The sequence below is a fragment of the Chanodichthys erythropterus genome, chromosome 21, assembly GCF_024489055.1.
Source record: "Chanodichthys erythropterus isolate Z2021 chromosome 21, ASM2448905v1, whole genome shotgun sequence".
NCBI lineage: Eukaryota > Metazoa > Chordata > Actinopteri > Cypriniformes > Xenocyprididae > Chanodichthys > Chanodichthys erythropterus.
In genome coordinates, this window is record NC_090241.1 from 30,139,570 (window position 1) to 30,165,029 (window position 25,460).

At 36.4% G+C, this 25,460-nt stretch overlaps 2 protein-coding genes across 6 annotated transcripts in view; both read right to left on the reverse strand.

The window, feature by feature from the left end:
* On the reverse strand, positions 1-10,220 carry igfn1.3 (immunoglobulin like and fibronectin type III domain containing 1, tandem duplicate 3). Its single transcript, XM_067372629.1, is given in 22 exon segments — positions 1-5; positions 407-733; positions 843-1,139; positions 1,455-1,647; positions 1,742-1,827; positions 2,686-2,994; positions 3,165-3,293; positions 3,417-3,596; positions 4,238-4,534; positions 5,079-5,372; positions 5,487-5,628; positions 5,772-5,896; positions 6,661-7,092; positions 7,591-7,863; positions 8,204-8,366; positions 8,448-8,561; positions 8,809-8,991; positions 9,197-9,285; positions 9,382-9,481; positions 9,719-9,858; positions 9,957-10,079; positions 10,172-10,220. Coding segments are annotated over 22 exon segments (4,050 nt in total).
* A 4,551-nt stretch (positions 10,221-14,771) lies between these two features.
* The window catches only part of LOC137011566 (immunoglobulin-like and fibronectin type III domain-containing protein 1), a 39,391-nt gene continuing 28,702 nt past the window's right edge, over positions 14,772-25,460 (reverse strand). For 2 of the 5 annotated variants that reach the window (XM_067374501.1, XM_067374500.1), the window contains 8 exons: positions 25,218-25,397; positions 25,008-25,136; positions 24,452-24,760; positions 24,258-24,343; positions 22,243-22,435; positions 20,976-21,272; positions 17,532-17,858; positions 14,772-15,320 (listed from right to left, as the gene is read on the reverse strand). In XM_067374501.1, the coding sequence (XP_067230602.1) occupies positions 15,316-15,320; positions 17,532-17,858; positions 20,976-21,272; positions 22,243-22,435; positions 24,258-24,343; positions 24,452-24,760; positions 25,008-25,136; positions 25,218-25,397 (1,526 nt within the window). In that variant the 3' untranslated portion in view covers positions 14,772-15,315. The remainder of the gene's footprint in view (positions 15,321-17,531; positions 17,859-20,975; positions 21,273-22,242; positions 22,436-24,257; positions 24,344-24,451; positions 24,761-25,007; positions 25,137-25,217; positions 25,398-25,460) is intronic. The other 3 variants (XM_067374504.1, XM_067374503.1, XM_067374502.1) reach the window with 2 other exon arrangements.

Sequence of the window (25,460 nt, forward strand, 5' to 3'; positions counted from 1 at the left end):
TCACTCTGAAAAATAAAAAAGCAGAAATGATTACTTATAAGGACACAATACTTTCCCCAAAGTTTATAGTAATATACAATAAAGCATTATATATTCACACTATCGTTCAAAAAATTGTGGTCATATATCTTACTCTTGAATAAGTTAACTTTTATTTAGAATCAAAAGTGGCAGTAAAGATCTTTTGAACTTTCTATTCCTCAGAGTTTCCATAAAAATATTAGGCTAAGCAGCACAACTGCACAACTTTGATAATAAGAAATGTTACTTGAGCACCAAATCAGCATTTTGAACGGTAGTGTGTAAATACATTGAGCATGTGCGCAAATGTAAATGTAGCTCAAACACTTATATAAGACCGAGTCAAACTACAGCTGGTATTTTCACACAGATTCTGACAACATACCTAAGATCGTCAGCTGTGTGCTGCACTCAGCACGGCCTAAAGAGTTTTCTGCCACTACTTTGTATTCTCCGTTGTCTTTGGCACCAACTCTCAAGATAAGCATGGAACAGACGCCACAGGTGTTTGAAATGTAGTAGTTGGTGTTAGTGTTGAGGCTGACGTTGTTGCGGTACCAGGTAACGTGGGGTGTGGGGTCTCCTCTCACCGCACAGCTCATGTAGCACTCATACTTTTCCGGGGTAGTGTGCATCTTCAGTGGAACCGTGAAAATGGGAGCGGAGTCAAAGTTGCAAGGTTTGGATGGGGCTAAGTTGAGGATGAACTTTTCTGCAGGAGACAGGAAAGCATACTAAATAGAACAAAGAATCTGAAGGAGTAGTTTTAATATTCTTTTTCGAGAGCAGACCAGAAGAGCTAGAAGCACCAGCCAGCTCACCTTTCTTCCTTATAATGCCCCATGTCTGGGACTCAGATGGTTCTGAGAGGCCTATGTCATTTTTGGCGTACACACGGAAGTTATATTCCCTTCCTGGCATGATGTTAACTGCTGTGAAGTTGTTGTTGAACAAGCGGTCAGCGACTATCTGCCAGGTACGTTTGATGGAGTCCCGTTTCATCACCATATAGTGCAAGTGATTATCTCGTTTCTCATCAGGAGAAGGATCCCAAGAAACTGTCAATGTGCCAGGGACATTTTCTTCCAACTCCACTGGACCAGGAGGCTTGGGATCATCTGCAAACATGCCAGGTATCCACAAAATCCATAATATTCCTCATTATTATCTTACAAATTTTGCCAAGAAGAATGTGTTCCTTGATAAACATGTTTTTTGGATGTAGAATGTCTAATAACAATAATGTAAACAGTCAGAGATAAATTATTGATAAATTGTTGAATCCTGGGCACTAAATCTAACCCTAAATTCTGATTGGCTGATGTTGTTCCAGGATGAACAAGTACCGTATGTTTATCCATAGATGTGCATAATCACAGTAAGCAAATTAGATTTCAGTCCTGATGCACTTAGCTTTTCATATTATCTCTCACCCGTCACTCTGATCTCAACACTGAACGTCTCCTGACCCACTATGTTCTTGACAATGATGCTGTAGATCCCAGAATCAGAACGCTCAGCAGATGGAATCATGAGCTGGGATGACCCATCTGTATTGCTCACGGTTACACGTTTGGACACAGGCATTCCATCTTTCAACCAGATTATAGTTGGCATTGGGGATGCCTGCAAGTGAGATTTAATATTTAATTACATTAAGACATCTGAGGATAGGAAAATTTCTGCTTAGTAAGTACCACCATGTTGTTCTGTAGCATACCTCAAAGTTTATGTTGACCCGAACAGAATTTTCAGCTCTTACAACCATAAAGCTCTTCATTTTGCGATCTGTGAAATTTGGCCTTACTGAAAAAGAGATTTGGAGAGTATCAAATGAGAGAGTATCTAGGCAGGTGGAGGTTTTGAGAGAAACTCTGCAGGACTGTCTTACAGCAAACAAAGAACAAGAAGATTTTGCAAAGACTATTTAAATGTTGAGCAAGCAATCTCACTGGCTGCAGGATCAGCAGAGGCCAATTAGTTTGTGACATGCAGTAATGATGTGAATGCTTGCAGACTGCTTGTAGACCTATCAACCTGCACCCTCTAGAGTTTCATGACAGATTGTATTACTATTATTACTGTTTTTCAAATTTTAGATTAATAGTAAAGTCATCAAACCTATGAAACTCTGGGCATCCCTAAACCAACTTCCGGTCTATCCGGTCAAAATCATCCATTTATAAATAACTCATTAAATAAATATACAATTTTAGAAAATGCTGGCACAATTTCTACTTATTTTTAAGTGTTCTTTGAATTGCTTTGTAATTTACATTTTTAACAAGAACAAGAACTGTCAACCCGATCTCACGGCAATTCGTACGTATTTTACGAGGTGGCTAAATCGTATGAATTCATACGACCTCACTCGTACTAATTCATACGTTTTTTGCTAAATCGTATGTATTTTACGAGTTGACAAATTCGTATGAATTCATACGAATGACCTACCCCAAACCCCGCCCCTAAACCTAACCGTCACTGGGGTTTAGACAAATCGTACGAATTCGCACGAGTGAGGTCGTATGAATTTATACGAAATAACCACCTCGTAGAATAAGTACGAATTGGTCGTGAGATAGCGTTGGAACTGTAAATTCAGTGATAAGCATCCAACCTTTTTACTGTACACATTATAAAAATAAACTCATAATATTATACCAGGTGGGGGCATGGCAATGATGTAGTTGTCCAGATCTCGGGGTTCCCCGTCTCCTCCTTCATTGGTTGCAACCACTCTGACCCAGTACATAGCCATAGACTTGAGGCCAAGAATTGTATAGGAAGTTGAAATGAGTGGGTTGGAGTTGCAGCGACCCCACTCTGTGTTCTCAGCTGGCCTTAATTCCACAAAATAACCTTTAGCTTCATCCTGGACACCTTTCTCTTCCTTTGGTTTAGTCCAACTCAAAGACAAAGAGGTATAGGTGGAATCTGTGACCTTCAGGTCAATGACTTTACCAGGGGGTTCTGAAATCCCAAATTGAAGTACAAAAAGGTCATTGTAGGTCAGTTGTAGAATTATTTTTATTTTACGTGGTTTTTTGTGGTTTTATTCCAGCAGATTTTGAACATTTTATTTTGAACTATAGAAATACTTATAACGTGTTAATATGATAATTATTTGAGTGTCGACTTACTTTTAGGATCTCTGGCGATCACAAATTCAGAGGGTGTGCTTGGTTCTCCAGCACCAGAGAAGTTAATCGCTGACACACGGAATTCATATTCCATTCCTTCAACAACATCTTTCACATCGTACTGTTTGCCTTAGGGAGGAAAATGAGTGAAACAATTAAAAGTAAAAGTCTAGCATGTTTTATAGAACCTTATGGCAGCACAAAAATATATTAGAACTTTGAGAGCAAAAAAACAAACAAACAAAAAAAAACCTTTGATTGGCTGATCAGGGGGGTTCACTTGACCCCATAAGTTGCTGCCCCTTTTGCGTTTCTCCATATTGTAGCCAACAATATTGGTTCCACCAGTGTTGGTAGGAGGTGACCATGCCAAAGTGATGCAGTTCTTGAAAGCACTGACCACTTTGGGTGTAGATGGTGGTCCAGGATATGCTGTAACAAATGAGTCCTTTTAATATATAACAGTTCTGTAGAGCTGCATGATTTGGGGGAAAAATCAAATTGCGATTTTGTCTGATAAAAGTGTGATTGTGATTTAAAATGTGTTCTAAAAAAAATACAGGTTTGCTGTGCTTGTGTTTAGAGCTGAACAATTTGGACAGAAAGTTTGATTACATATCAATATGTCTTTAAAATACAACAATAATAATAATGATAATAATAATAATTATTAGTATTATAATTACCAATAAATAAAAATCTTAAACAATAAGAAATATTACTGTTTTAAAATATAACTGTAAAATAGAGTATTTAAGAAAAAATAATTTACCAGTATGTATTGCTACGTTTTATTTTGTCGAAAAAACACAAGAACTTCAACATCCTTTTTTTGCTTAAAAAAGTTATATATAAGCACTTCTCTTTACAAGTTTGGTAAGATGATTGGTGCATGTTATGTTCTTTGTAAGTGACCCAAACTCGATGGATCATGAGCTGCTTGTAAACAGCTTCACTCTGAAACACACAGCATATAAATATCATCGCCTTTGCGATTTCAGTTTTATTTTAAGTTTCTGTGATAATGGGTGATCTTAATGCTGTATTTAAGATACAAACATATGAAATCTCACCTTTTGTACCAGCCTGGATATCATTTGTCTCAAAAACATCACTGGTGCCATCTGCAGTCACGGCCCTGATGCGATAGCAGTACTTCCTTCCGTGGTCCACATCAGTGTCCTTGTAATGAGGCTCTCCGGGTATGTTTCCAATCTTCATCCAGGTGTTGCGTCCAATTTGGTTACGCTCCAAATAGTAGTTAATTATACGAGAACCACCATCGTCTTTTGGAGGCCTCCACTTGAAGTCCACACAGGATGCTGAGGCTTCTAATACTTCAACAGGTCCCATTGGGTTGGTGGGTTTATCTGAAGTACAGGAAAGAAAAACTGGGTTCCCTTTCGAGGAAACGTTCCCATAGTGCCCCCTTCGGGACACAGTGCCTTGTTCCCTCTCTTAGGAAACTATGGTTATAGTCATAACTTGAGACATTCCCTTTCGAGGGAACTCGCACTGCGTCCGGAAGGGGGCGCTATGGGAATGCCCCCTTCGGGACGCAGTGTCTCGTTCCCTCTCTCAGGGAACTATGGTTATAGTCATAACCTGAGACGTTCTTGTCTGTCTGTTTTTTAAAACAAATGTGTGAATTATGAATTGCTTTCTCTGAACATTCTGAAACAAGTAGTAACATTTAAAGTATGTTAGATGAACGTCCAGCTAAAACATATTAGAAAAAAATGTTCCATGAACTATGTACTTCTATTAACGTTACTTGAAGAATGTTTGTTCATAACTTTGAGAAAACTTTACCAGAATGTTAGCTTCATGAGAACGTTCCCTGTTAGCTGGGCAAACACAGCATTCTTCTTAATTACATTTTATATGATACTACACGGCCCTTCATTTACCAACCTAGAACGATGAGTCTTGAAAAGGCTTCAATGGTTCCAAACTCATTTTTGAGCTTCAGCTTTATTTCTCCACTGTCTTTGCGTTGACACTTCACAAGTAGAAGGCGACTGTGAATGGCTGATTTCTCAATCCTGATGTGATTATCCTCAAGCATCTCCTCACCCTCATTGTACCACTGCACTTTCATTGGCTCACGACCCACAAAGTCCAGTTTGAAAGTTGCATTTTGGCCAGCCTTGATTATCACAGGCTCTGAGAATTTAGCCAAATCATCTTGATTCATCCTTGGTGGATCTGAAACACAATATACAATAGATTTTTATTGTAAAGTTTCTGACTTGTTTATCAAAAAATGCACCTCCACAATTTACATTTATCAGTCAAGGATTAATAACAAATGTTAATTACCTTCCACGACCAATATGGCCTCAGTTTTCCGTCCATCTGCCTCAAAGCGGTACTTTCCATTGTCGTCCTCTGTGCAGTTCAATACAACTAATTTATGGACTGCTCCATCTTTGCTCATCTTCAGATCATCTGTGGCAGTTATCTATACAGATATTTCAAAAGAATTTTTGCTTACTGATAAAATCACTGCTCTAGATCATGTCTAAATGAATTAAATTGATTTGTGTATTGGTAAGGTAGATAACTATTACACTGGAACTTTGGGCATTATAAACCTGTTCTTACCTCTTTTCCATCCTTATACCAAATGCCATCACACTTCTCACTGCTGAGCTTGCACACCATTTCAGCCGACTGACCAATGATGGCATGAACATCTGACAGCCCACTGATGAAGTGAACTCCCGGGTCTGTTTGATGATAAATATTTCTGCTTATATTGTAAGAAAAATGGTGCATTTTCCAGATCTACAGAACACTAGCTTGGGACAATTAAAAAAATCTCATAACTAAATGAATTTTATTCCATTTGGTTGTTACATGTGCATTTTTCTGCTGATGCGCACAGAACACTATCCTAAAATACTCTGAAAGTGTTTCCAGCATTACTATTCATTTGTGAATCAAAAACATAATCAACGTCCAATTCCCGAGTTAATGACTCTTATGAGACGGCTCTTTTTAGTGAATCAAAAACATAAAGCCCAACCAGTGAAGTCTGATTCTTGAGTGAATGACTATTATGAGGAGCCTTTTCTATTTAGTGGATTAAAAACATACAGCATGGATAGAAGCCTGAATCCCGAGCTAATGATGATTCATTTGAGCTGTTTTTTTTAGTGAGTCATAAATATACAGTGCAACCCGTATGTCCAGGTCTCAAGTGAATAACTCTTTTGAGCTCTTTCTATTTAGTGAATTAAAAGCATACACCATGGTTATGTCCGAAAGTGCATAATCTCTTGAGTATAGGTACTTATTTTGAATAAGTAAAAGGGAAAGTGTGTAATCTTGGATGCAGCCTGTGACTATTAAAGCCCGAAACTTTAGAATCAACAACATTTTTGTATCGAAATGATTCAAGAATTTGGCAACAACATTTCTGTTTTTTGTAATACTTTCTTCCCCCAAATTCAAAAGAATCTGTATTGGAAATGGTAAATGAGTATCTTACCGATAATGGTGTCTTGGATTAAGGGCCCAGTCCTCACTCTCTTCCTTGGCTCTTCGCTGGGTGTCTCTCCCTCTGCTGGAGGTGGAGCAACTTCCTCTGGTTTTGGTTGTTTCTCCTCCACCTCTGGTTCAGGTTCTGGCTCAGGTTCTGGCTCTAGCTCTAGCTCTTCTGCTACACCTTCAGAGTCTGGCTTGGGTTCTGGTTTGGGTTTAGCCTTTGGTTTTGGCTCGTCCGGCACTGCTGGTTTCTCTTCCTCTTTGGCAGCGGCGGCCTCAGCTTGAATCTGTTTCAGCTGCTCCATCCTCTCCTCACGCTCCTTCTGCAGTTTCTCCTGCTGCTCCGCTGCAATCTTGATCAGGTCTGCGCCTCCGCCTCCTGCTTGAGTGGTTTTGCGTGCTGCCTTCTTGCCCCTCTGGTTTGGATCAGGGTCAGCTGTTCCAAGGACAGACCAACATAGCAAGAAGGTGTTAATATTCTGGTCATTGAGTGGAAAACTTGCTGGATGTCTACATGACAGTACACACGTCCAGCTCTCACTGATATAATGTACATAAATGGTCATTTGAACAATGCAAGCAATCAGGTTTGTTTTTTTGCTCATTATTAATTTAGATTTGAAACATTTTATTTAAATGATCAATTTTGCTTTTTCAGAATGAATTATTTATTAGTGCTTGTCAAGTCGGTCCAATCAATTAATAAACTATTGTGCAACTTAATCATTCACTCATTAGAATCTTTTGGCTATAATGTGAACAGAAGAACAATATCAAATCAATGAAGTTTATTTTAACTGGGAGTTAAATGTGCCAATTGCAAAGCATATTTCTAAAATAGCTCTTTATATATGCAAGGATCTGCACACGTTTTAACACATATATCAATTAATCTGATAAATGTAATACGGTTGATATCTGAATTTGATCTTACCATCCACTATCAGCCAGGCATTACAGGACTTCATTCCAGCCACAGCTGCATAGATACCTTTGTCCAATTGCATACAGTCCTTTACCACCAGTGTATGGATTAGCATGTCCTCAGAGACAGAGATGTCATACTTTTCACCATTTTCCAGTGGAACGTTCTTGCCTAACCAAGAGATCTTAGAGAGCGGAGCAGATAAGACACATTGAAACACGGCATCTTCTCTTTCCATAGCCTTCACTTCCTGAATCTTTACCAAGAAGTCCACCATTGGAACTGCAAAGGTAAAGACATAAAAACAAGTATTGGAAAAAGCAAATGAGATTTGAAAGCTACTGTGGTGATTTTAGTGTATAATGACTTAAATTTCAGGTTGTTTAGCATATAAATCATGTCTTTTGTCATGTTATATCACTAAGATTCACTTTCATTGTATATGAAAAAGAGCAGTTTAGGCATTCTTCAAAAATATTGTTTCACAGAAGAAATTCCTAAACATAATGAAAAAATATGAGGGTTAGTAAATGATGTCAGAATGTTAAACACATTAAAACATCTTTTTAATGTTAAACACTATATATCTATAGCTATATCTTTATAAATAATTAAAGCTCACTTTTAAAGTCAGTGGAGAAGACATTGACTCCCTCAATATCGACTTGATACAATCCAGAATCTTCTGGATTCAAACCATTTACACTAAAGATGAATTTTCTGCCGACTTGGCGCAGACTATGCTTCTCATCTGTTTCAGTGTTAAATGGAACCATAACACCATCCTGTGAAACAAAATGCAGATGTTTTTTTCTTTCTTTCTTTCTGAAAATCTGTAAAATGAACTAAGATGTGTGTTATTTAACCTTGAAGAGGAAGATTCTGGCATTGGGATCTTTGAGAGCCATCTCAAATTCAAATTCGGCACATCCAGGCGTCTTGATTTCAATATGTCTCAGGTTGCTCAGGTTTTCAATGTACTGTTGGAGGAAAAGCAAGTTAAAAATATACTTACAAAACTTTCAAAAGATAACTCAGAGGCTAGACTTACAGAGGCATTTAGCACATGCACTTCTTGGGCAAAAATAGTCATAGAGACCGGTGAGGTATTTCACAAGACGCGTTCATTTTTATGCGATTTGTGAAAATTTGTTATCTTTTTTAAAGAGGTGTGTGAGAATACTTTAACGATACATAATGAAATTTCACTGTCCATTTGTAATGCACCTGCGACTGCTGCTCCTCTATTTCCCTTTTCTTCTCATTCAGTTTCCTCAACATCCAGCGGAAGTCAGTCACCCCATATTCAGCGCAGATGCGCTCGTAGTCTTTCTTATCAGCGCTCAACAACAGCTCCCAAAATTTCTCGTCTACTTCTCCATCTTTTCTCTTCTCCATTTTTTCAGCTCTGTGGAAAAAAACCCCCAGACCATTGAAAAAAACAAACAAAAAATAAAACAAAAGTTGTGCTAGAATCATCATTGGTATTATCAGCGAGAACTTACCGAGTCCTCAGGGTCTTTTTTAAATCAGCTGCTGCTTTTTGTTGTTGTTCTGAAAATAAATAGTTGCACAATTCATCTTTATTCTTTAGGAGAGGTTATATTTAAAATATTTGTATTTTGCTTCAGGGATTCACTCAAGATTTGAATGCAAACATACCTATGCGTTGTTCCTGCATTGCTTTGCTCTTCTTGAACCCAACTGAAAAAAAAAAAAAAAAAAAAAAAAGATTCACTTGTTTTATTTGTGCTTTCCACGAATTTCTCAGGTACAATTGGAAAATGTTTTTCTACTGACCTTCAATCACATTGAGTGTGACTGTGACCACAGCACGTCCATACTCATTATTTGCGAAACATTTGTATGTGTCTGCTTGATCAACTCCGACATTGGGCATCTATTAGACACAATTTTTTTATTAATAATACTGCATTTCTATTGGGTTTGATTAACAATGTCACAAAAGCAAATGCAAGTAAAAGCTGTTCTTTTAATACTCTAAGATTAAGTTAGAATTAGATACACTACATGGCTAAAAGTTTAACTTTTTTTTTTGTCTATCTAGTGTATTTTTATGAAGATTTTTAAATGCAAATGATTAATGCCATTGTACATGTTGCAGACAAATCGGCACCTGTAACTGATGTTCTCCTAAGATTGGATCATACAAAACTGTATATCTTTCAGGATCAGAAATATCTCCATTGTTTCGAGCCCATGTCACAGTTGGTGTTGGATCTCCAGTGACGATGGCTTTGAAAAATGCAAACTTTCCTGTGAGAGGGTTTAACAAAGTTGAGTACTTCTTAAAAAAAAAAGTCATTATGCAGTTTCTTTTAGCATTAAAGATACTTTGAGCTGCTGTACTACACCTTCTTGAATAGTCAAGGCAATGGGTTTGCGGGAGAAATCAGGATGACTTTTTCCTGCTGGTATTTCCTGCACAAACTGTGTGATCATTACTCCTGGGACTTTAGAGCGCTTCTTAATGGCCACTGAGGAATCAAAAGAGAACAAAAAGTTAAATCAATGGGTTTTGAAAAGGTTCTCAGTGAATTTTTTTATTTTTTTTTTTTTTTTAATCTACCTTGCCCAGGAGCAGTGGGTTCCTCTTCCTTACTTTTTGCAAACTTCATCTTGACACGTGGGATTCAGAGAACTCCTGTGGGATGAGTAACATTAGTGATATAAAAAATAAATCATTAGATCCATGAACTTGAAACTGTTTTAAAGGAATAGTTCATCCAAATTCACAAAATGAAAAAAAAAAAAAAAAAAAAAAATATATATATATATATATATATATATATATATATATATATATATATATATATATATATATATATATATATATATATATATATAATATTTTTTTTTTCAAACCCACACACATTCTTTGTTTTTTTTTTTGTTTTTTTACTGTTCCTTATATTCTTTCAAACCTGACTTTCTTTATTCTGTAAGGGGGAAAAAATAAGAAATTTTGAAGTGTCTTTACAAAAATAATCTTTTACTCAAAGAACTGCTGTGACTGGACCATTAAGTCAGTGGTTGAACTCAAGAATTGGATCACAGAGCAAATTGTTCTTTTGAGCTGGTTCTTTTCAATGAACCATTTGATTCGGTTCACAAATCAGTCTGAATTATTTGTTCACAGATGGACTGATTTGTGAAATAATAGAACCATTAAACCTTGCTACATCAATGGTTCACATGTTCAGCTTATTGGGGTTGAAAACTAAAAACTAAATTCAGTTTTGGTCACTTCAGATGTAGTCTCTATGAATTGTATGGATATTTTTTGTGAAAAAAAATGGGTTCGAAACAATGTAAATAATGACAGAATTTTCATTTTTCCTTTGTTCTTTACGTGTGCTGGATGAGGTTGACTCAGTATAATCTTTGAAGTTTGTGATTTGTTGTGAAATTAGGGCAAATTTCAAGAATTTGTTGCATTTGAAAAAAGTGCTATGCTGTTCTGATGAGAAATTGTGATGAATATTTGACTCCGATCATGTCTGTTTCCTGAGGTAGGGAGCATGGAGCTTAGCGGCAGGGTTAAGCTAAGAGCTTCTGTCAGCTTTTCTCTACAGCAACATGAACACTCCAGCTGTCTAGAATGTAATTCATGGGCCAGTCACAGGGAAAAGAAGCTGGCAACAGTGTCACTTACACCAATCCGCAACCTCAGGATTTAAGCAATATGTCTACTACAGGAATGTAATGCTGACACATTTTGAGTAAACTTCACATCTCCTTATGTCTCTATTAGATGGGTTTCTCGGAATGAAAGTAGAGACAATAATTGTGTCTGGAGGTGGTGGCTGTAAATTAGTGAGAGATGTGGCAATTGTATCTTCCTTGGATTACAACTTGACTTTTTATCGACACAGGGTTTCTAGAGCTTCTATTTGCCAGAAAGCCTTGTTAGTTTTATTTCTGGTGAACTGAATAGGTGTTTGGGGCATGTATATTGTATGAAAACCTAAACTGACATACTTGAAACTAGATTCAGAGATTTCAAAAGTGTCTGTATTTAAATTCATCAAATGCAATACTGTAGCTACACTGAACAGTGTTATTGAAAACAGCATGAGATGCATCGAAATTGCTGCTTTCTATAGAGTAGTAATTTAAAGCGACAGTAAATTGAGGACTTCACTTCTCAATTAACACTATATGTGCCCACTGGTGAGTCAAGTAGCCCTGCGTGTTTTTGTCTGTTATAGGTCACATAGCTCATAAAACTATCCATCAAAACAACTCTGACGCACATTCTCATCTTAAATGCAGAGTGCTTACATTTTTCTAGAGCTCTATTTCTCCTCAATCTCATGCAATAGTAATACTTTTCCAAGATGTGTTTCATAACTGCTAGATTGAAAGGAAATGTTTCATAAATGATATGATTGGTTTTCCTTTAATATTTATGTGTAGAATATTTGTATATATGTATATGTATGTGTATATATGTGTGTATATATATATATATATATATATATATATATATATATATATATATAGAGGCCGACAGAATACATTATAATCAAACTACTATAAATTATGTGTTGATATATAGTGTAAGCAGTACATCAAGATAAGTTTATCTGCAGACAGCTTCTTATCAGGGATAACCATATTTGTAGAGATGAAAAATAGCCATGCCTAGCAACTGAGACATATGATTGATTTATAAATATGCCCAAGGGAGGCCTAGAAAGGGTCTCGAGTCCTAAGACGTCAACCCCCAGCTAATGGAAGCAAGGCTCCTCTTACTGCTCTGACAATTTTTTATGTCAGATTTTATGACTTATTGAATTATCTTTTCCCCTACCCTGCTCTTAAGATTGCTTGTGGTATTTTTACAGGGATAAACCTATGCATAAACAACATATTATATAACAGACATACATATTTATTTTTTTATCACATACAGTATGCAATTATTAATTAATTTATAGTCTATATTATGAAGATATTGTGGGTTGTTATTTGTTTTCTCAATAATCCATAAATTCTGATCTATTTTCAGCATTTATTTTCCCTAACTCATTAAAAGTAATTGCACTCCAGTGTAATTGTCCAGCAATCTCACTGTAGTAAAAATAAAATAATGGCATAAAATAAAGATTGTTTACATTTACAGATCAATATAAGAGCTGCATGTCATACACGTTGCTCCAAACTGGAAAACAGATGGTGTAGCATCCTCTCATCATAAACTGATAATAGGAAACCACTTTGAAGGGAATACAGACCATCATGACAAAGTGTTTTGGCCGAACAGATGTCTCTCTTCATCTAACAAATTCTTCGATCTCAAGTGGGAATCTAACATTTTGCATCTCTACTTGTGTTTAGAAATAACAATCACATTGTGAAATGATGAAAAAAAAAGATATAGAAAATATATATATATATATATGTATATATATATATATATATATATATATATATATATATATATATATATATATATATATATATATATATACACATTTTACTTAAATCTTTTATGTTTTATAACATTCATTATTAAAATGTTTATTTTAATAATGAATGTTATAATACATTATATCTTTTCATAAATAATTGTAAAAAGTTCAAGATTCCTTGTTACATCTGAAATTGGTTATCATGTCTTTTAAAGCATTATACTTTCTTAAGGTGTTCAATGAATAGATGCATATTATAATGTATTATAACTGTGGTTACATTTATGAGACTATACAATGCATTATAAGGTGCATTACAAGGCTTAATTAATGCATTAAAATACTTTTATAATGCATTATAAACGCTTTAAGTGAAGTTATTTACCCATTGGCTATAACAATCAATACCCAGTAATGTACATGATGGTTTTTTTTTTCCCCATTCAGTGAAGATGCTTTCCAAAAAAGCAAAAAATCAATTCATAGTTATGGTCACAGCAGGTTGTTATCCAATGATATGCAGTAATCCAGGACTTAACACTTTAGGCAAGCCCAACCTGTACTGATTGGCCAGGTGCATTACACTTTGTGTATAATCCTGGTATAATATAGCATAATAGTATAAATATTAAAGATCGCATTGGCTACTTACTTTGTGACTTGTGCCCAGTGCTCTTTGTTCAGCTTTGAGTGTTGACTTCACCTTTGCTACCCAACTTGAGATGGTCCTCAAAGGTGTCCTGTTGCTCCTTAGGGGTGTTGGCTAAGGGATAGGCTTACCCTTGAGTACTGATCAAAGACACGAGTGTGATGATCTGTGACTCCTCCCTTAGATATAGGATCAGGCTGGAGAATGAAGCTTAGAGGGTCTTATAAACTGTCCGCTGAAAAAGAAACTCCAGGAGCAAATGTGTGGTGCAGCAGTGACAGCGGAGGAAACAGCTTCCACATGATGTAAGAAAGGTAAGCTTGTGCTTCTCAGAATGATGTGTAGGAGCCTCGAACCTACTGATTTAATTCTAAAAATTGTGTATCATTTGGCATTATAATTGTGTACCATATTAACATATGCTGCATACAATATAGGACAGTAGAACTAAAGCTAGTTTATATTGACAAAATAAATTAGATCTCATTTGAAGTTTTAGATGAAAAAGCCACTGTTTTTGGAGAAAAATGATTCCTAATGATATAAATGGGTTGCATTAACTTTTAATTGGCCAAGACTGAAAATCCTGTGCTTGTTGGATAGGAGTTTAATGTTACAATGGTATGGTCAGGCCAGGGCGTTATGGCCCATATATGGATCAGAAGAGACAGAGAGGTCATAACTCATCATGATGTAGTGACCCTTAAGTGTGACATATGCACATGAGCACATACATAACTACGCCACAGGAGCACTGTACTGGTGTTACATTTGCTCGACACTGTCAGGCCATTTACAAAATTTAGTGGCAGTAAAATACTCCAAATATAACGAGGACAGCATGTTCAGGCTTTACTTTTTTAAGTGAGACTTTATGGTGTCATCGGCATGCATTTATCTGGCTCTTCTGTATAGTATTTCTCTCTTTTTGTCTCTTTCTGATAGATCAGAAAAACACGGCTCTTGAGAATTTTAAGAGCATACGATCATGGAATAATAATAAAATTCTTGTGCTTTATGAATTCATATGCACCGTAATGGATTTATAATGATAAGTCACTTTGCAGGTACAATAACAGTCTGTACACAAGCGCACTGTTCAAAGAACCTGAATATTTTATTTATTTACACCAAACCATTTTTGTTGATAGAGCATATCTGAGAAGCAAAAGCTTCTTTTACATTTTAGCATTTCCATAGCATTTTTTTTTTTTTTTACTGTAACACAGTGTAATTGAATTTGTGAAAGAGCAGGGAACATACACAAAAGAAAAGAATAAATTAATTAATAAATTAAATAGCGTACAAGAAAAATAAAACCCCCAAACCTGAGCTAAGCTGAAGTAAAATCATTGTCAAACAGGACTAGGACAGTGGAGTATTAAGCATCAGCCATCCAAGAAGCACAACACATAGAGTTTTAGGTTTTTGTGCTATTAAACACAATAAGACTATATGTAGTTTTACCACATGCATTTGATTCTATCATTATTTGTCTAATAAGAACACGCAGGGCATAGCATTTCCACAAGCCACATCTTTCTCCAAAAATATTCAATGCTGTTGTTCTACAAAGGGCCTAAAATCCAGAAAACAACATGATGATTTGCAAGATGTAAGTTTTGACATCCTCCACTCGCCATAGTTTTATTCTGAAAAACAAAGAAAATATTGTTAAGGTGTTATAGTAGATTCAATTTATTTATGTGTTATGTTTTGAAATGTTCTAAACTTACTGAATTTACTTTATGGGTAACTTATATAAGTAAACATACTTACACATTTGAAATAGAAGTGTTAAAGTTATTCTTTTGTTTTCCAAAGATATATTTAGAATTATATTTACAAACATTATACTGCATGTGGATAGTTAATGGTGCATTGATAGGATGTTTTGTAAAATTGGATTCAGAAGCAATTAGATGTTTTCATTTTGCCATTTAGTAACTTTTCTGACTGGCATATTCTGGGTCTTCCAAGAATGTTGCAGATCATGCAAGATCATTTATCATGTAGGATGGATCAACATCTGTTTCCCAAACCAGCACAAAGATTTCTTGTTTTTAAGTAATAAGTAAGTGCATTGTTATCAGAGTGTGTCTTCAGGAGTTTGTCTCCCCCAACGTGAAATTAGTTTGAAAATTCTGCTGAATATGTAAAGTTGGACAAGATAACATAACAAAGTTATTAAAGGGTTAGTTCACCCCAAAATGAAAATTATTACTCACCCTCATGTCGTTCTAAACCTGTAAGACTTTCGTACATCTTTAGAACGCAAATTAAGATCATTTTAATGAGCTAAACATTCACAGCATCCAAAAATCTAATTAGAACCGGCTAAAATGTTTTGAAATCACTTGTCCCATACCTGATTGAGAGAAAAAAAGCGATCTGCCTGTGTCCGTTTGAATCTTTTCAAATAGTGCGCTAGTCAACTCATTAATGTTGGCCGGCAGAAAATGTGCGGCAGTGTTTGTCGTTCTGGTAGAACGTGAGCTTTTGGCACAACTTGCATCTTACGTTTTTGTTTTTTTTTTGGATCATCTTTTACCATTTCAAAGTGCATCCAATTCTACACTTTAGATTTTCTTATCCCAGACATTGTTAAAGATTTAATCCCTGCCACCAAGATGCTCCTCTGTCGATCATGGATCATGGAAGTGAAACTTAAACCTGTCATAGGGGTGGTTGGATTTATTCACGCTCATTAAAAAGATTTATTAAAAGCTTCTTTCTTTTCACATTTTTATTTACAACATTATCATAATAGGCTGTATATTAACCTATTGGGAGAGAACCGGTACATCTATTTTAAAATCAGATATCGAGCGCCCCCATATCTCGTTTCATAACAACTCTGAAAAGATTTGACTGTGAGATTGCTAGTCGAATCAGGCTCCTCCTATCAAAGCATCGAATCGTTGACTATTCCACTACAGTCTATACAACTGCAACTGAATTTAGACTTTTATTCAAATTTATCAAAAACCTTGATTAGCGAACATAAACAGAAGCTCAGCTGAACCTGAATGACTCGCTAGAACAAACCTCAAACATGCTGCGTAACCAATGAGGTTCATTCTCGTGTGTTATGTAGCACATTTGAGTTTCTGCAAGAGGTTTGTTCTTGCGTGTTATTCAGGTTTGGTTGAGCTTTTATGTTTTGCCATTAAAAATATCTTCATTTGTGTTCTGAAAATGAACAAAATGATATTTTATTAACAAAGTTCGGGAGGAGCACGTTCAGATAATTAACACGAGAGGAGCACATTCGGTTAATCAACTCAATTAATGATAAGAGGTATATATAAGGCAGACATACCCCATGAACAGTTTATCAACATCTCTCCACCACCCCATCTCCTCACTTCTAGTAATCTATTCTTATCACAACCGGGGGGAGTACTCTGAGTTCGGGCCAAAATTTCGAGCTCGAAGCCCTCCCCCTGGACAGCACGCCAAATACGCATAACCTTTACTTAATTATATGTAAGTGTGAACTTGTGAAAGTCTTATGGGTTTGGAACGGCATGAGGGTGAGTAATTAATGACAGGATTTTGACTTTTGGGTGAACTAACCTTTTAAACATTACTAAATATACATGTAGAAAAAAACGATGCTTTTGTAAGGCAAAGTTTAATAAAAGTTAACAGTTTTTAATACTAAAAATCATTACAAGATCTGAGGATTTAGAGCACATGGTACTTAAGAAGGTAATGATGCTTTTGGGAAACTTGTCTAGAGATAAAGTACGACTTCTACAATTGTACAGTTTGTACTGAGCTTTGGGAAACCCAGCTGTCATCTGGTGCTTAATGGTGTAACTTTCATCCAGTGAGGCGTTCTTCATGTAGACCCTTACCTCTCACTGTGAGATTGGTAGAGCACTCTGCTCTTCCCAGCGGGTTCTCGGCGATGATTTTATACTCTCCCATGTCTTTGGGTCCAACCCTGAGAATGAGCAGGGAGCACACTCCGCAGGTGTTAGTTATTAAGTAATTGGTGTTAGTGTTGAGGCTGACGTTGTCGCGGTACCAGGTGATGTGGGGAGCAGGATCGCCCCTCACGGCACAGCTCATGTAGCACTCGTAGCCTTGTGGGGCTGTGTGGATTTTCAGGGGGACCATAAACTTCGGAGGCCTCTCTAAGTTGCAGGTCTTGGACTCTGGGATGTTCAGCTTGAATTTTTCTGCAAGAGATCAAGGAGCAGGATTTAAAATCAATTCATAAAGGCTGTGACCTTCACATGTCAGTGGGTGGGTGCAGGGGCGATTCTAGGATTTTGATTTTAGGGGGGCTCAGCCCCCAATAAGGGTATGATTAAAAAAATATTATTTGACTGACTGTTGCTCATTTGCAGACGTACTCCCGCACGACAAGAAAAAATGTTGTATATCCATCTACAATGAAATATAAATTATTTTAGTTTTTTAGCCTTTTAGCCTTTATAATCAACAATACGGTTGGATATTCATAAAGTCACCCCATGAAAATTGATTTCATTTTAAGTATTTTAACTAACCAGCTAATAATCATTAAGAATATAGACAAACCATGTATTAATGTAATTGTCTATTGGCAATATGATTAATCTGTTCTATATTTATTTCTATTTATTAAAAATAACAACATGAATTATCAATTTGCCACTTCTATAAATCAAGTACAAATCTAGTATAAATAGTATAAATCAAGAAAATCAAAAATCCCTTTACACTCCTCCTGATTCATTATTACTTAATACAAAACTATATTTAATAATACAAAACAAAATAACTCCACATTCTCTCTCTGGGCCATCTAGTGCTTTCAGACAATGATGTGTGTCATTTCTGTGCATGGCTGCATAATGTAATGTCAAAATGCATTATAATATGTCTGTAATTGTAAAAAGTAAATTAAAATAAATCATGATCGTTTTCTGAATCTAAAGTCAGTGGTGGACGAAGTACACAAATCAAGTACTTGAGTAAAAGTACAGATACGTATAATAAAATATTACTCAAGTGAAAGTATTTAGTACTCGTTTTCAATTTAACTTGAGTGAAAGTACAAAAGTACTTGATTTTTAATGTACTTAAGTAAAAAAGTAATTGATGAATGTTTATTTTGTAATTTTATATAGGCCACTTATATAATTTAATTTAATATTATATTATATATTTTATATAATCCTATTGCTCAAAATAATTATGAATGATTATGAATTGTCAAAGATACATATGGCTAAATACATAACATTTTAAAAAATTGCAGCAAGGGGGAAGATGAATGTGCATGTGTTATTTTTATTTGTGTTAGAGTTGCACGATTCTTGATAAAATGAGAATAAAGGTTTCTTTTTGTTTCTTTTTTGTTGTTGTTGTTGTTTGTTTGTTTCAAATAGAAATCATGCTTCTCCCACGATTCTGAATAGACAATTTAACAAAATAGCCTATAATTATTTACTAGAGGACAAAATATTAATTGCTGCAGACAAATTAATTTAATTATTTAAAAAATGGGTTTGAATGAATGATTCAATGACTCACTCATAACTACTTCACTTTTATCATTAGTGGATTAAACAAACAAATCTTTTGAATGAATCATTCATTGTCAAATACATTTTAACAGTCACTTGTCGCCTCCTAGTGCCATAACGATGTAATTGACAAAACCGTTATTTGAAGCACCAAGTTAGTTTTAAAATGTGATTTGATCTGTTTGAATCGAAATCGCGATCTGTAGACATTGATGTGGACTTGTCAGTGGGCTTAAACAGATCGCCCTTTACAGCAGATTTAGTTCAAAAACAACTGAAAGTTGTGACCTAAATATGATTTTCAGTTACAATAATTAATCCTAAAATTCAACATTAGTAGGCTGACTTACTTTTCACCATCAGACATGTACGCACTCAGAGGATCCCCCAGTTCTTGGCTAATTTTCAGATTTTTAAATTCATTTACTGGAGAGTCGCTTTGAACGGATCATTGAATCAGTAACTTGTTGACTCGATAACAGCTGCAATACGATCAGTCCAATTCGCGAATGAATTGTTGATGTGATTTGTGAACCGATTTAACAGGATGATTGAAAAGAATCAGTTCGTGCACGAAACGTCTCTGAGCATGTCATAATTTCTTCCATTTAAAATAATGAGTAACGACATGTTTTATGAAATGTAGTGGAGTAAAAAGTACGATCTTATGCTTTGGAATGTAGTGAAGTAAAAGTAAAAGTTGCTAAAAATAAAAAATACTGAAGTAAAGTACAGATACTTGAAAAATGTACTTAAGTACTGTAACGAAGTAAAAATACTTAGTTACTGTCCACCACTGTCTAAAGTATGTTTTCATGGGTGTTAATCACTTCATTTTTGTAGGAATAAAAAACAACTATCACACAAGGGCTGAAGGTGAACGCAGCGAAACGTATTTGTATTGGATGAACCGTCCCGTGTGCTCCCAATGCTCCAGTAACATTACATTATGTAAACTGCAATGCATTTATGACAAAGAACTGCACCGATGCAGATGTAATATCATAGCATAATAGCAATCTATCAATAAATGCACGCACACGCGACACACACCTTGTGCTCTCTGATGTTCGCTCTGCTCGGCGCCCCTGCAGATTGAAAAATGCGCTAAATCCAAGCAGACTCAGATAAGAGGAGGAGCCGAAACTTGACGCAGCTTGCCGCCGTTTCAAATGAGTTTTTTTTAAAGGGGACTGAAGCGATCAAATATTTATTAATCAAATATTTTTTTAGGGGGGCTGGGCAGAAGTTTAGGGGGGCTGAAGCCCCCCTAAAAAGGGCCTAGTGACGCCCCTGGGTGGGTGAAGGGTCACATTGTAGTGTATCTGCAGGCAGAGTGTCTACAGTAAACAGACACCCCCTAGTGGTAGAACTTGCATAAGAACAAAAAACGCATATTCTCAACGGGTGGTGGCAATCCAAAAACAGGTTACAGGTCTGATATGGTTGCGAGAGGGGGAAAACAATGCTAACAACAAATAATAGAATGCAACTAACCATATAGTGTAACCATGTAGAGTTAGGGTAGCAAAATAAATAGACTTTAAAAAAAAAAATTAAAGGGAGGAGAAATCAGCTATTTTGGTACTGTGTTGAGAATTTTACAGATGCCCAAATCTGTAAAATCTGGGTGTTGAAGCAAAAAACAGTTAAAAACCACTCAGCCAACTCTATCGTCCATCACTTTGTGTTATATTTATCTATCATTATTTGCATTTAGGAAAAATATAATCTACTTTTTATAAAATGACTGCATGAATAATCACTCCCCACATCACAAACCTTTCTTGCACGTGATTAGCCATTTTGGTGACTCCGAATGGACAGACAGGCCAATGTCATTTTTGGAGTACACACGGAACTGGTATTCTCTCCCTGGCATGATGTTACAGGCTGTGAAACGGTTGTTGAAGATACGGTCTGCTACAGTGTGCCAGGTCCTCTTGCTGGAGTCTCTCTTGCTCACCGTGTAATGCAGGCGATCATCGCGTTTCTCATCTGGGGATGGTTCCCAGGAAACTGTCACTGTGCCTGGAACATTCTCATCCAACTCTACGGGACCTGGGGGCTTTGGCTCGTCTACACCAAAACAATCAGTAGTTCATCAGGACTGGCAGATCAAGGCTATTATACGTACATTCCTCTACAGAGCAAGCGTGGTTGAGCATATAATTTTTATAACTATCTACAAATCTACACTGCCATTCAAACTTTTGAGTTCAGTATTTTTTTAGGAAATGACATTTTTTATTCAGCAAGGATGCAATAAATTGATCAAAAGTGACAGTAAAGATTTTTGCATTTCTATTTTAAATACGTGCTGTTCTTTTCTTTTCTATATATCAAAGAATGATAAAAGTATCTCATGTTTCCATAAAAATATTAAGCATTAGTTTTCCACATAATAATAAGAGATGTTACTTGAGCAACAAATCAGCATATTACAATGATTTCTGAAGGATCATGTGACAATGAAGACTGGAGTAATGATGCTGAAAATTCAGCTTTGCCATCTCAGAAATAAATTGTTTTTATTATATTAAAATAGAAAAGTTATTTTTATTATAAAAATATTACTGTTTTTACCGTATTTTTTGATCAAATACATGCAGCCTTGGTGAGCATAAGAAACTTTTGAATGGTAGTGTACATTTTTCTTTTTTGTTGATTGAATTTTTGTTGTTAAAATATTTTCTACTGGCCCTGCTTAATATGTAGGGACTATCAGTCACTAATAAGATGATTTCCCGGAAAAGTATAAGCACTCTGTGATTACAGTACTTACAAAACATTGCTCTACTTGCTTAAGATTTCTGACCATCCCAAAATAGCAACATGGCTTAATCAATGGTGTGAATTGGGGGCATGGCTCTTTTTCAACCAGTGACAGACTGGTACCATTTAGGAACACATATTTTTAAAGTTCTGTATGTTTGGTGATGCTACAGTAGTGGCACAGAAATCACATACTATGTATAAATGATTTAAGATGGTATCTTAAAGATGATACAAACAGGTTCACAGACATACACCGGTTCCCTCATTTTACCTGTAACTCTAATCTCAATACTGAAGGTCTCTTGCCCCACAATGTTCTTGACTACGATGGTATAGATTCCTGTATCGGAACGCTCTGCAGATGGGATCAGGATCTGAGAGCCTCCCTCAGCATTACTAATAGTGACACGTTTGGACACAGGAACACCATCTTTAAGCCAGATGACATCGGGCCAAGGGGAAGCCTGTAAAAAAAAGTAATATAGAAAATGTATCAGACATGTGGCAAATGCACTTCTACTGAGGGGAGTAGGAAAGATCTGAAAAGTATGGAGAGGGAGCACATTATAGCCTAGCTCATGGATATTAATTAGGCTACATAACATTCAGCCTGTAGTCCCAATTGATTTGCTGATGCAAGTCAACAGTACATTTTTGATCAAGGAATCAAGGATGTGTGACTGGATTCTGCATTACAGCACTTAATTTTTTTCCCTTCACACCACAGGCAGTATATAATGATTGTCTCTCAAAAAGTGACTTATAAGACAAACTTATTTATCATATAGTGATAAAGGTTGCTACACCCCTGGTTTGGTCTCTAAGGGGCTTTTTACACAATACCATTTTCAACTAAAAATGGAAAACTTTTAAAAACATGTTTCAAAGTGCAAGTTTTTGAAAACTATATTATTATAATCTCTGTGAAAACAAAAACCTGGATCTGTGAAAACAGTGATGGCATGCACATGAGTATTACGTTTAGTTTACAGGAAGTTTACGCGTTTGGCGTGAGTGCTCTGTAAAAGAATGTGTATGTACGCAGGCATGTAGTCTTTCTTACAAAGTGACATCGCCAACTACTAACCTGGCATGCATAATATAACGTTTTAGCCGTTTTTGCAGATCTGTGTGAATGGGGATCGTTTTGACAGCGTTGTCTTCAATACATTTTACTGTACATCGTTGTCGTGTAAACTAGGGATGGGCATTGTTCAAAAATATTGTATTCAAATATTTGGGCTCATAAAAACCAAATATTTAAATATTCATTTATTTAAAGGTACAATTTGTGATATTTTTTTTCCGCTAGAGGTCGCTAGAAGCCTATTCAAAACAAAGGCGTAGTTTGATGATGCCAAGTTTTAGAGCGGAAACTTGGGACATGTGGTCTCCATCTCAACGGACGGTGCAAAAGAATAGGGATTGGAGTCTGGAAGAACTCATGTTCGTAGATGCGATTATTAACGTTACTGTAGTATGAAGCAGAGCAGTACCGAGTGTTGCGGGAGCTGAACGAGGAGCTGGAGCGATTGATCAACACACGCCTCACGAGCAGCGGGACTTTTATTATGACTCAGTCGCCGGCGCCGGCGCCGCTTCCGCTTTTCCGGTCATGAGTTTACGGGAGCTGTCCTTGTCGACAGAACCAGCGGCAGATGGTAAACAGTAATTATGTTCCATAAATAAGTAACACAATCCACCATAAAACGTGCAAGAAGTAAATAAGGAACTGCTTGAAGCAAGCTAGTGGTTTACTGGACGCTAGACACTACTTCCGCATTTGTCCACGGCACTGTTGTCATGTGGTTTCCACGTCAGTAGGCGGTAACAAAGGTAACTGACGTCATTGACAGGCGACTGCACTGCCCCGTGTCACTGTTTAGAATGGGAATTTTCTCATGATTTACAAGTAGTTGAACACATTAGAGATATTGTTTGTAATCAGCTGGACAAAATATATAACACTAGCCTAGTGGTTTTTGGATATTTTACTGCAAAAATTTTACATATTGTACCTTTAAATGACGTAAGTAATTCCAAAGTTCACGAGGCAGACGACAATGTCCTGTGATCAAATACAATCAACTTGTTAACGCTGCACAGTGACACCCAGTGCATTTAGTTATAACTGTGAGTTTTATGCTTGGGATTTATCATTGATTCACTGCATTTATGGCCAGCAAAGCAACAGAGTCAAATTCGAATAGTAATTATAGATTGAATATTTGAATTTTCGACTACTATAAACGTACCCTAAAGTATGCTTTTTGTATTGCCCATTACCTCAAAGTTGATGTTGAATCGTGCAGAATTTCCAGCTCTGACCACCATGAAACTCTTGATCTTAGTATCTGTGAATCTTGGTCTCACTAAGAAAAAAAACATTACGTTAGTGATGTGATATATCCAGTACAGTGATGGAAAATGAGGTTATCTCAATTTGCCTTGCTGACCATAGATGAGGTGATGCTACTCACCTGGAGGAGGCATAGCCAAAATGTAGTTGTCCAGCTCTTGTGGCTCTCCCTCTCCACCTTCATTGACGGCGATCACTCTAACCCAATACATGGCCATTGATTTCATTCCCTTTACAGTGTAGGAGTTCATGATGATGGCATTTGAGTTGCATCGATCCCACTCTGGGTTCTCAGCAGGCCTGATATCAATAAAGTACCCCTTAGCCTCATCCTGAACCCCAGGGTTTTCCTTTGGTTTAGTCCAAGACAAGGACAAAGTAGTGTAGGAGGAGTCAGTCACTTTAAGGTCAATGACTTTACCAGGAGGTTCTGATAGGAAATTGAGACAAAAGTATTTGTATGAGAAAATGTTGAAAGATTATAAGAGAAAATAGGGAGGAGTGCAAGAGGAGTTCAAATTAGCTTATTTTGGAGTCCAAAAATTCCGACCTAAATACACAATTTTTGCATATCTTTGATGGGAGAACATGGTTAATTTTTTGAAATGCACAGCCTTGAGAATACTGAATTCCTCTTCTCTTTTTGAAGATAATGAGCTACCTGAGAAATTACTTACTTTTTGGATCTCTTGCAAACACAAATTCTGAGGGGTGACTTGGTTCACCAGCTCCAGATATGTTGATGGCAGACACACGGAACTCGTACTCCATTCCTTCAACTACATCTTTTACAGCATATTTCTTTGCTGTGGAGGGTAATTGAGAAGTAAAACATTACTATCAGACAGTAGTTCATTGCAACTTGTGTAAAAGTTTGAGAAACAAACCTTGTATTGGCTCCTCTGGTGGATTGACTTGGCCCCACAAGTTGCTGCCCTTCTTGCGTTTCTCTAAGTTATAACCCAAAATATTGGTTCCTCCAGTGGTGGTTGGGGGAGTCCATGTCAGGTTGATGCAGTTTTTGAAGGCACTGGCTACTTTAGGAGCAGACGGCGGACCAGGATATGCTGGAAAGGAAGACAGTTGACAGGTTTTGACCTTCTGAAATAGCCTGGATGGTGACTGAATAG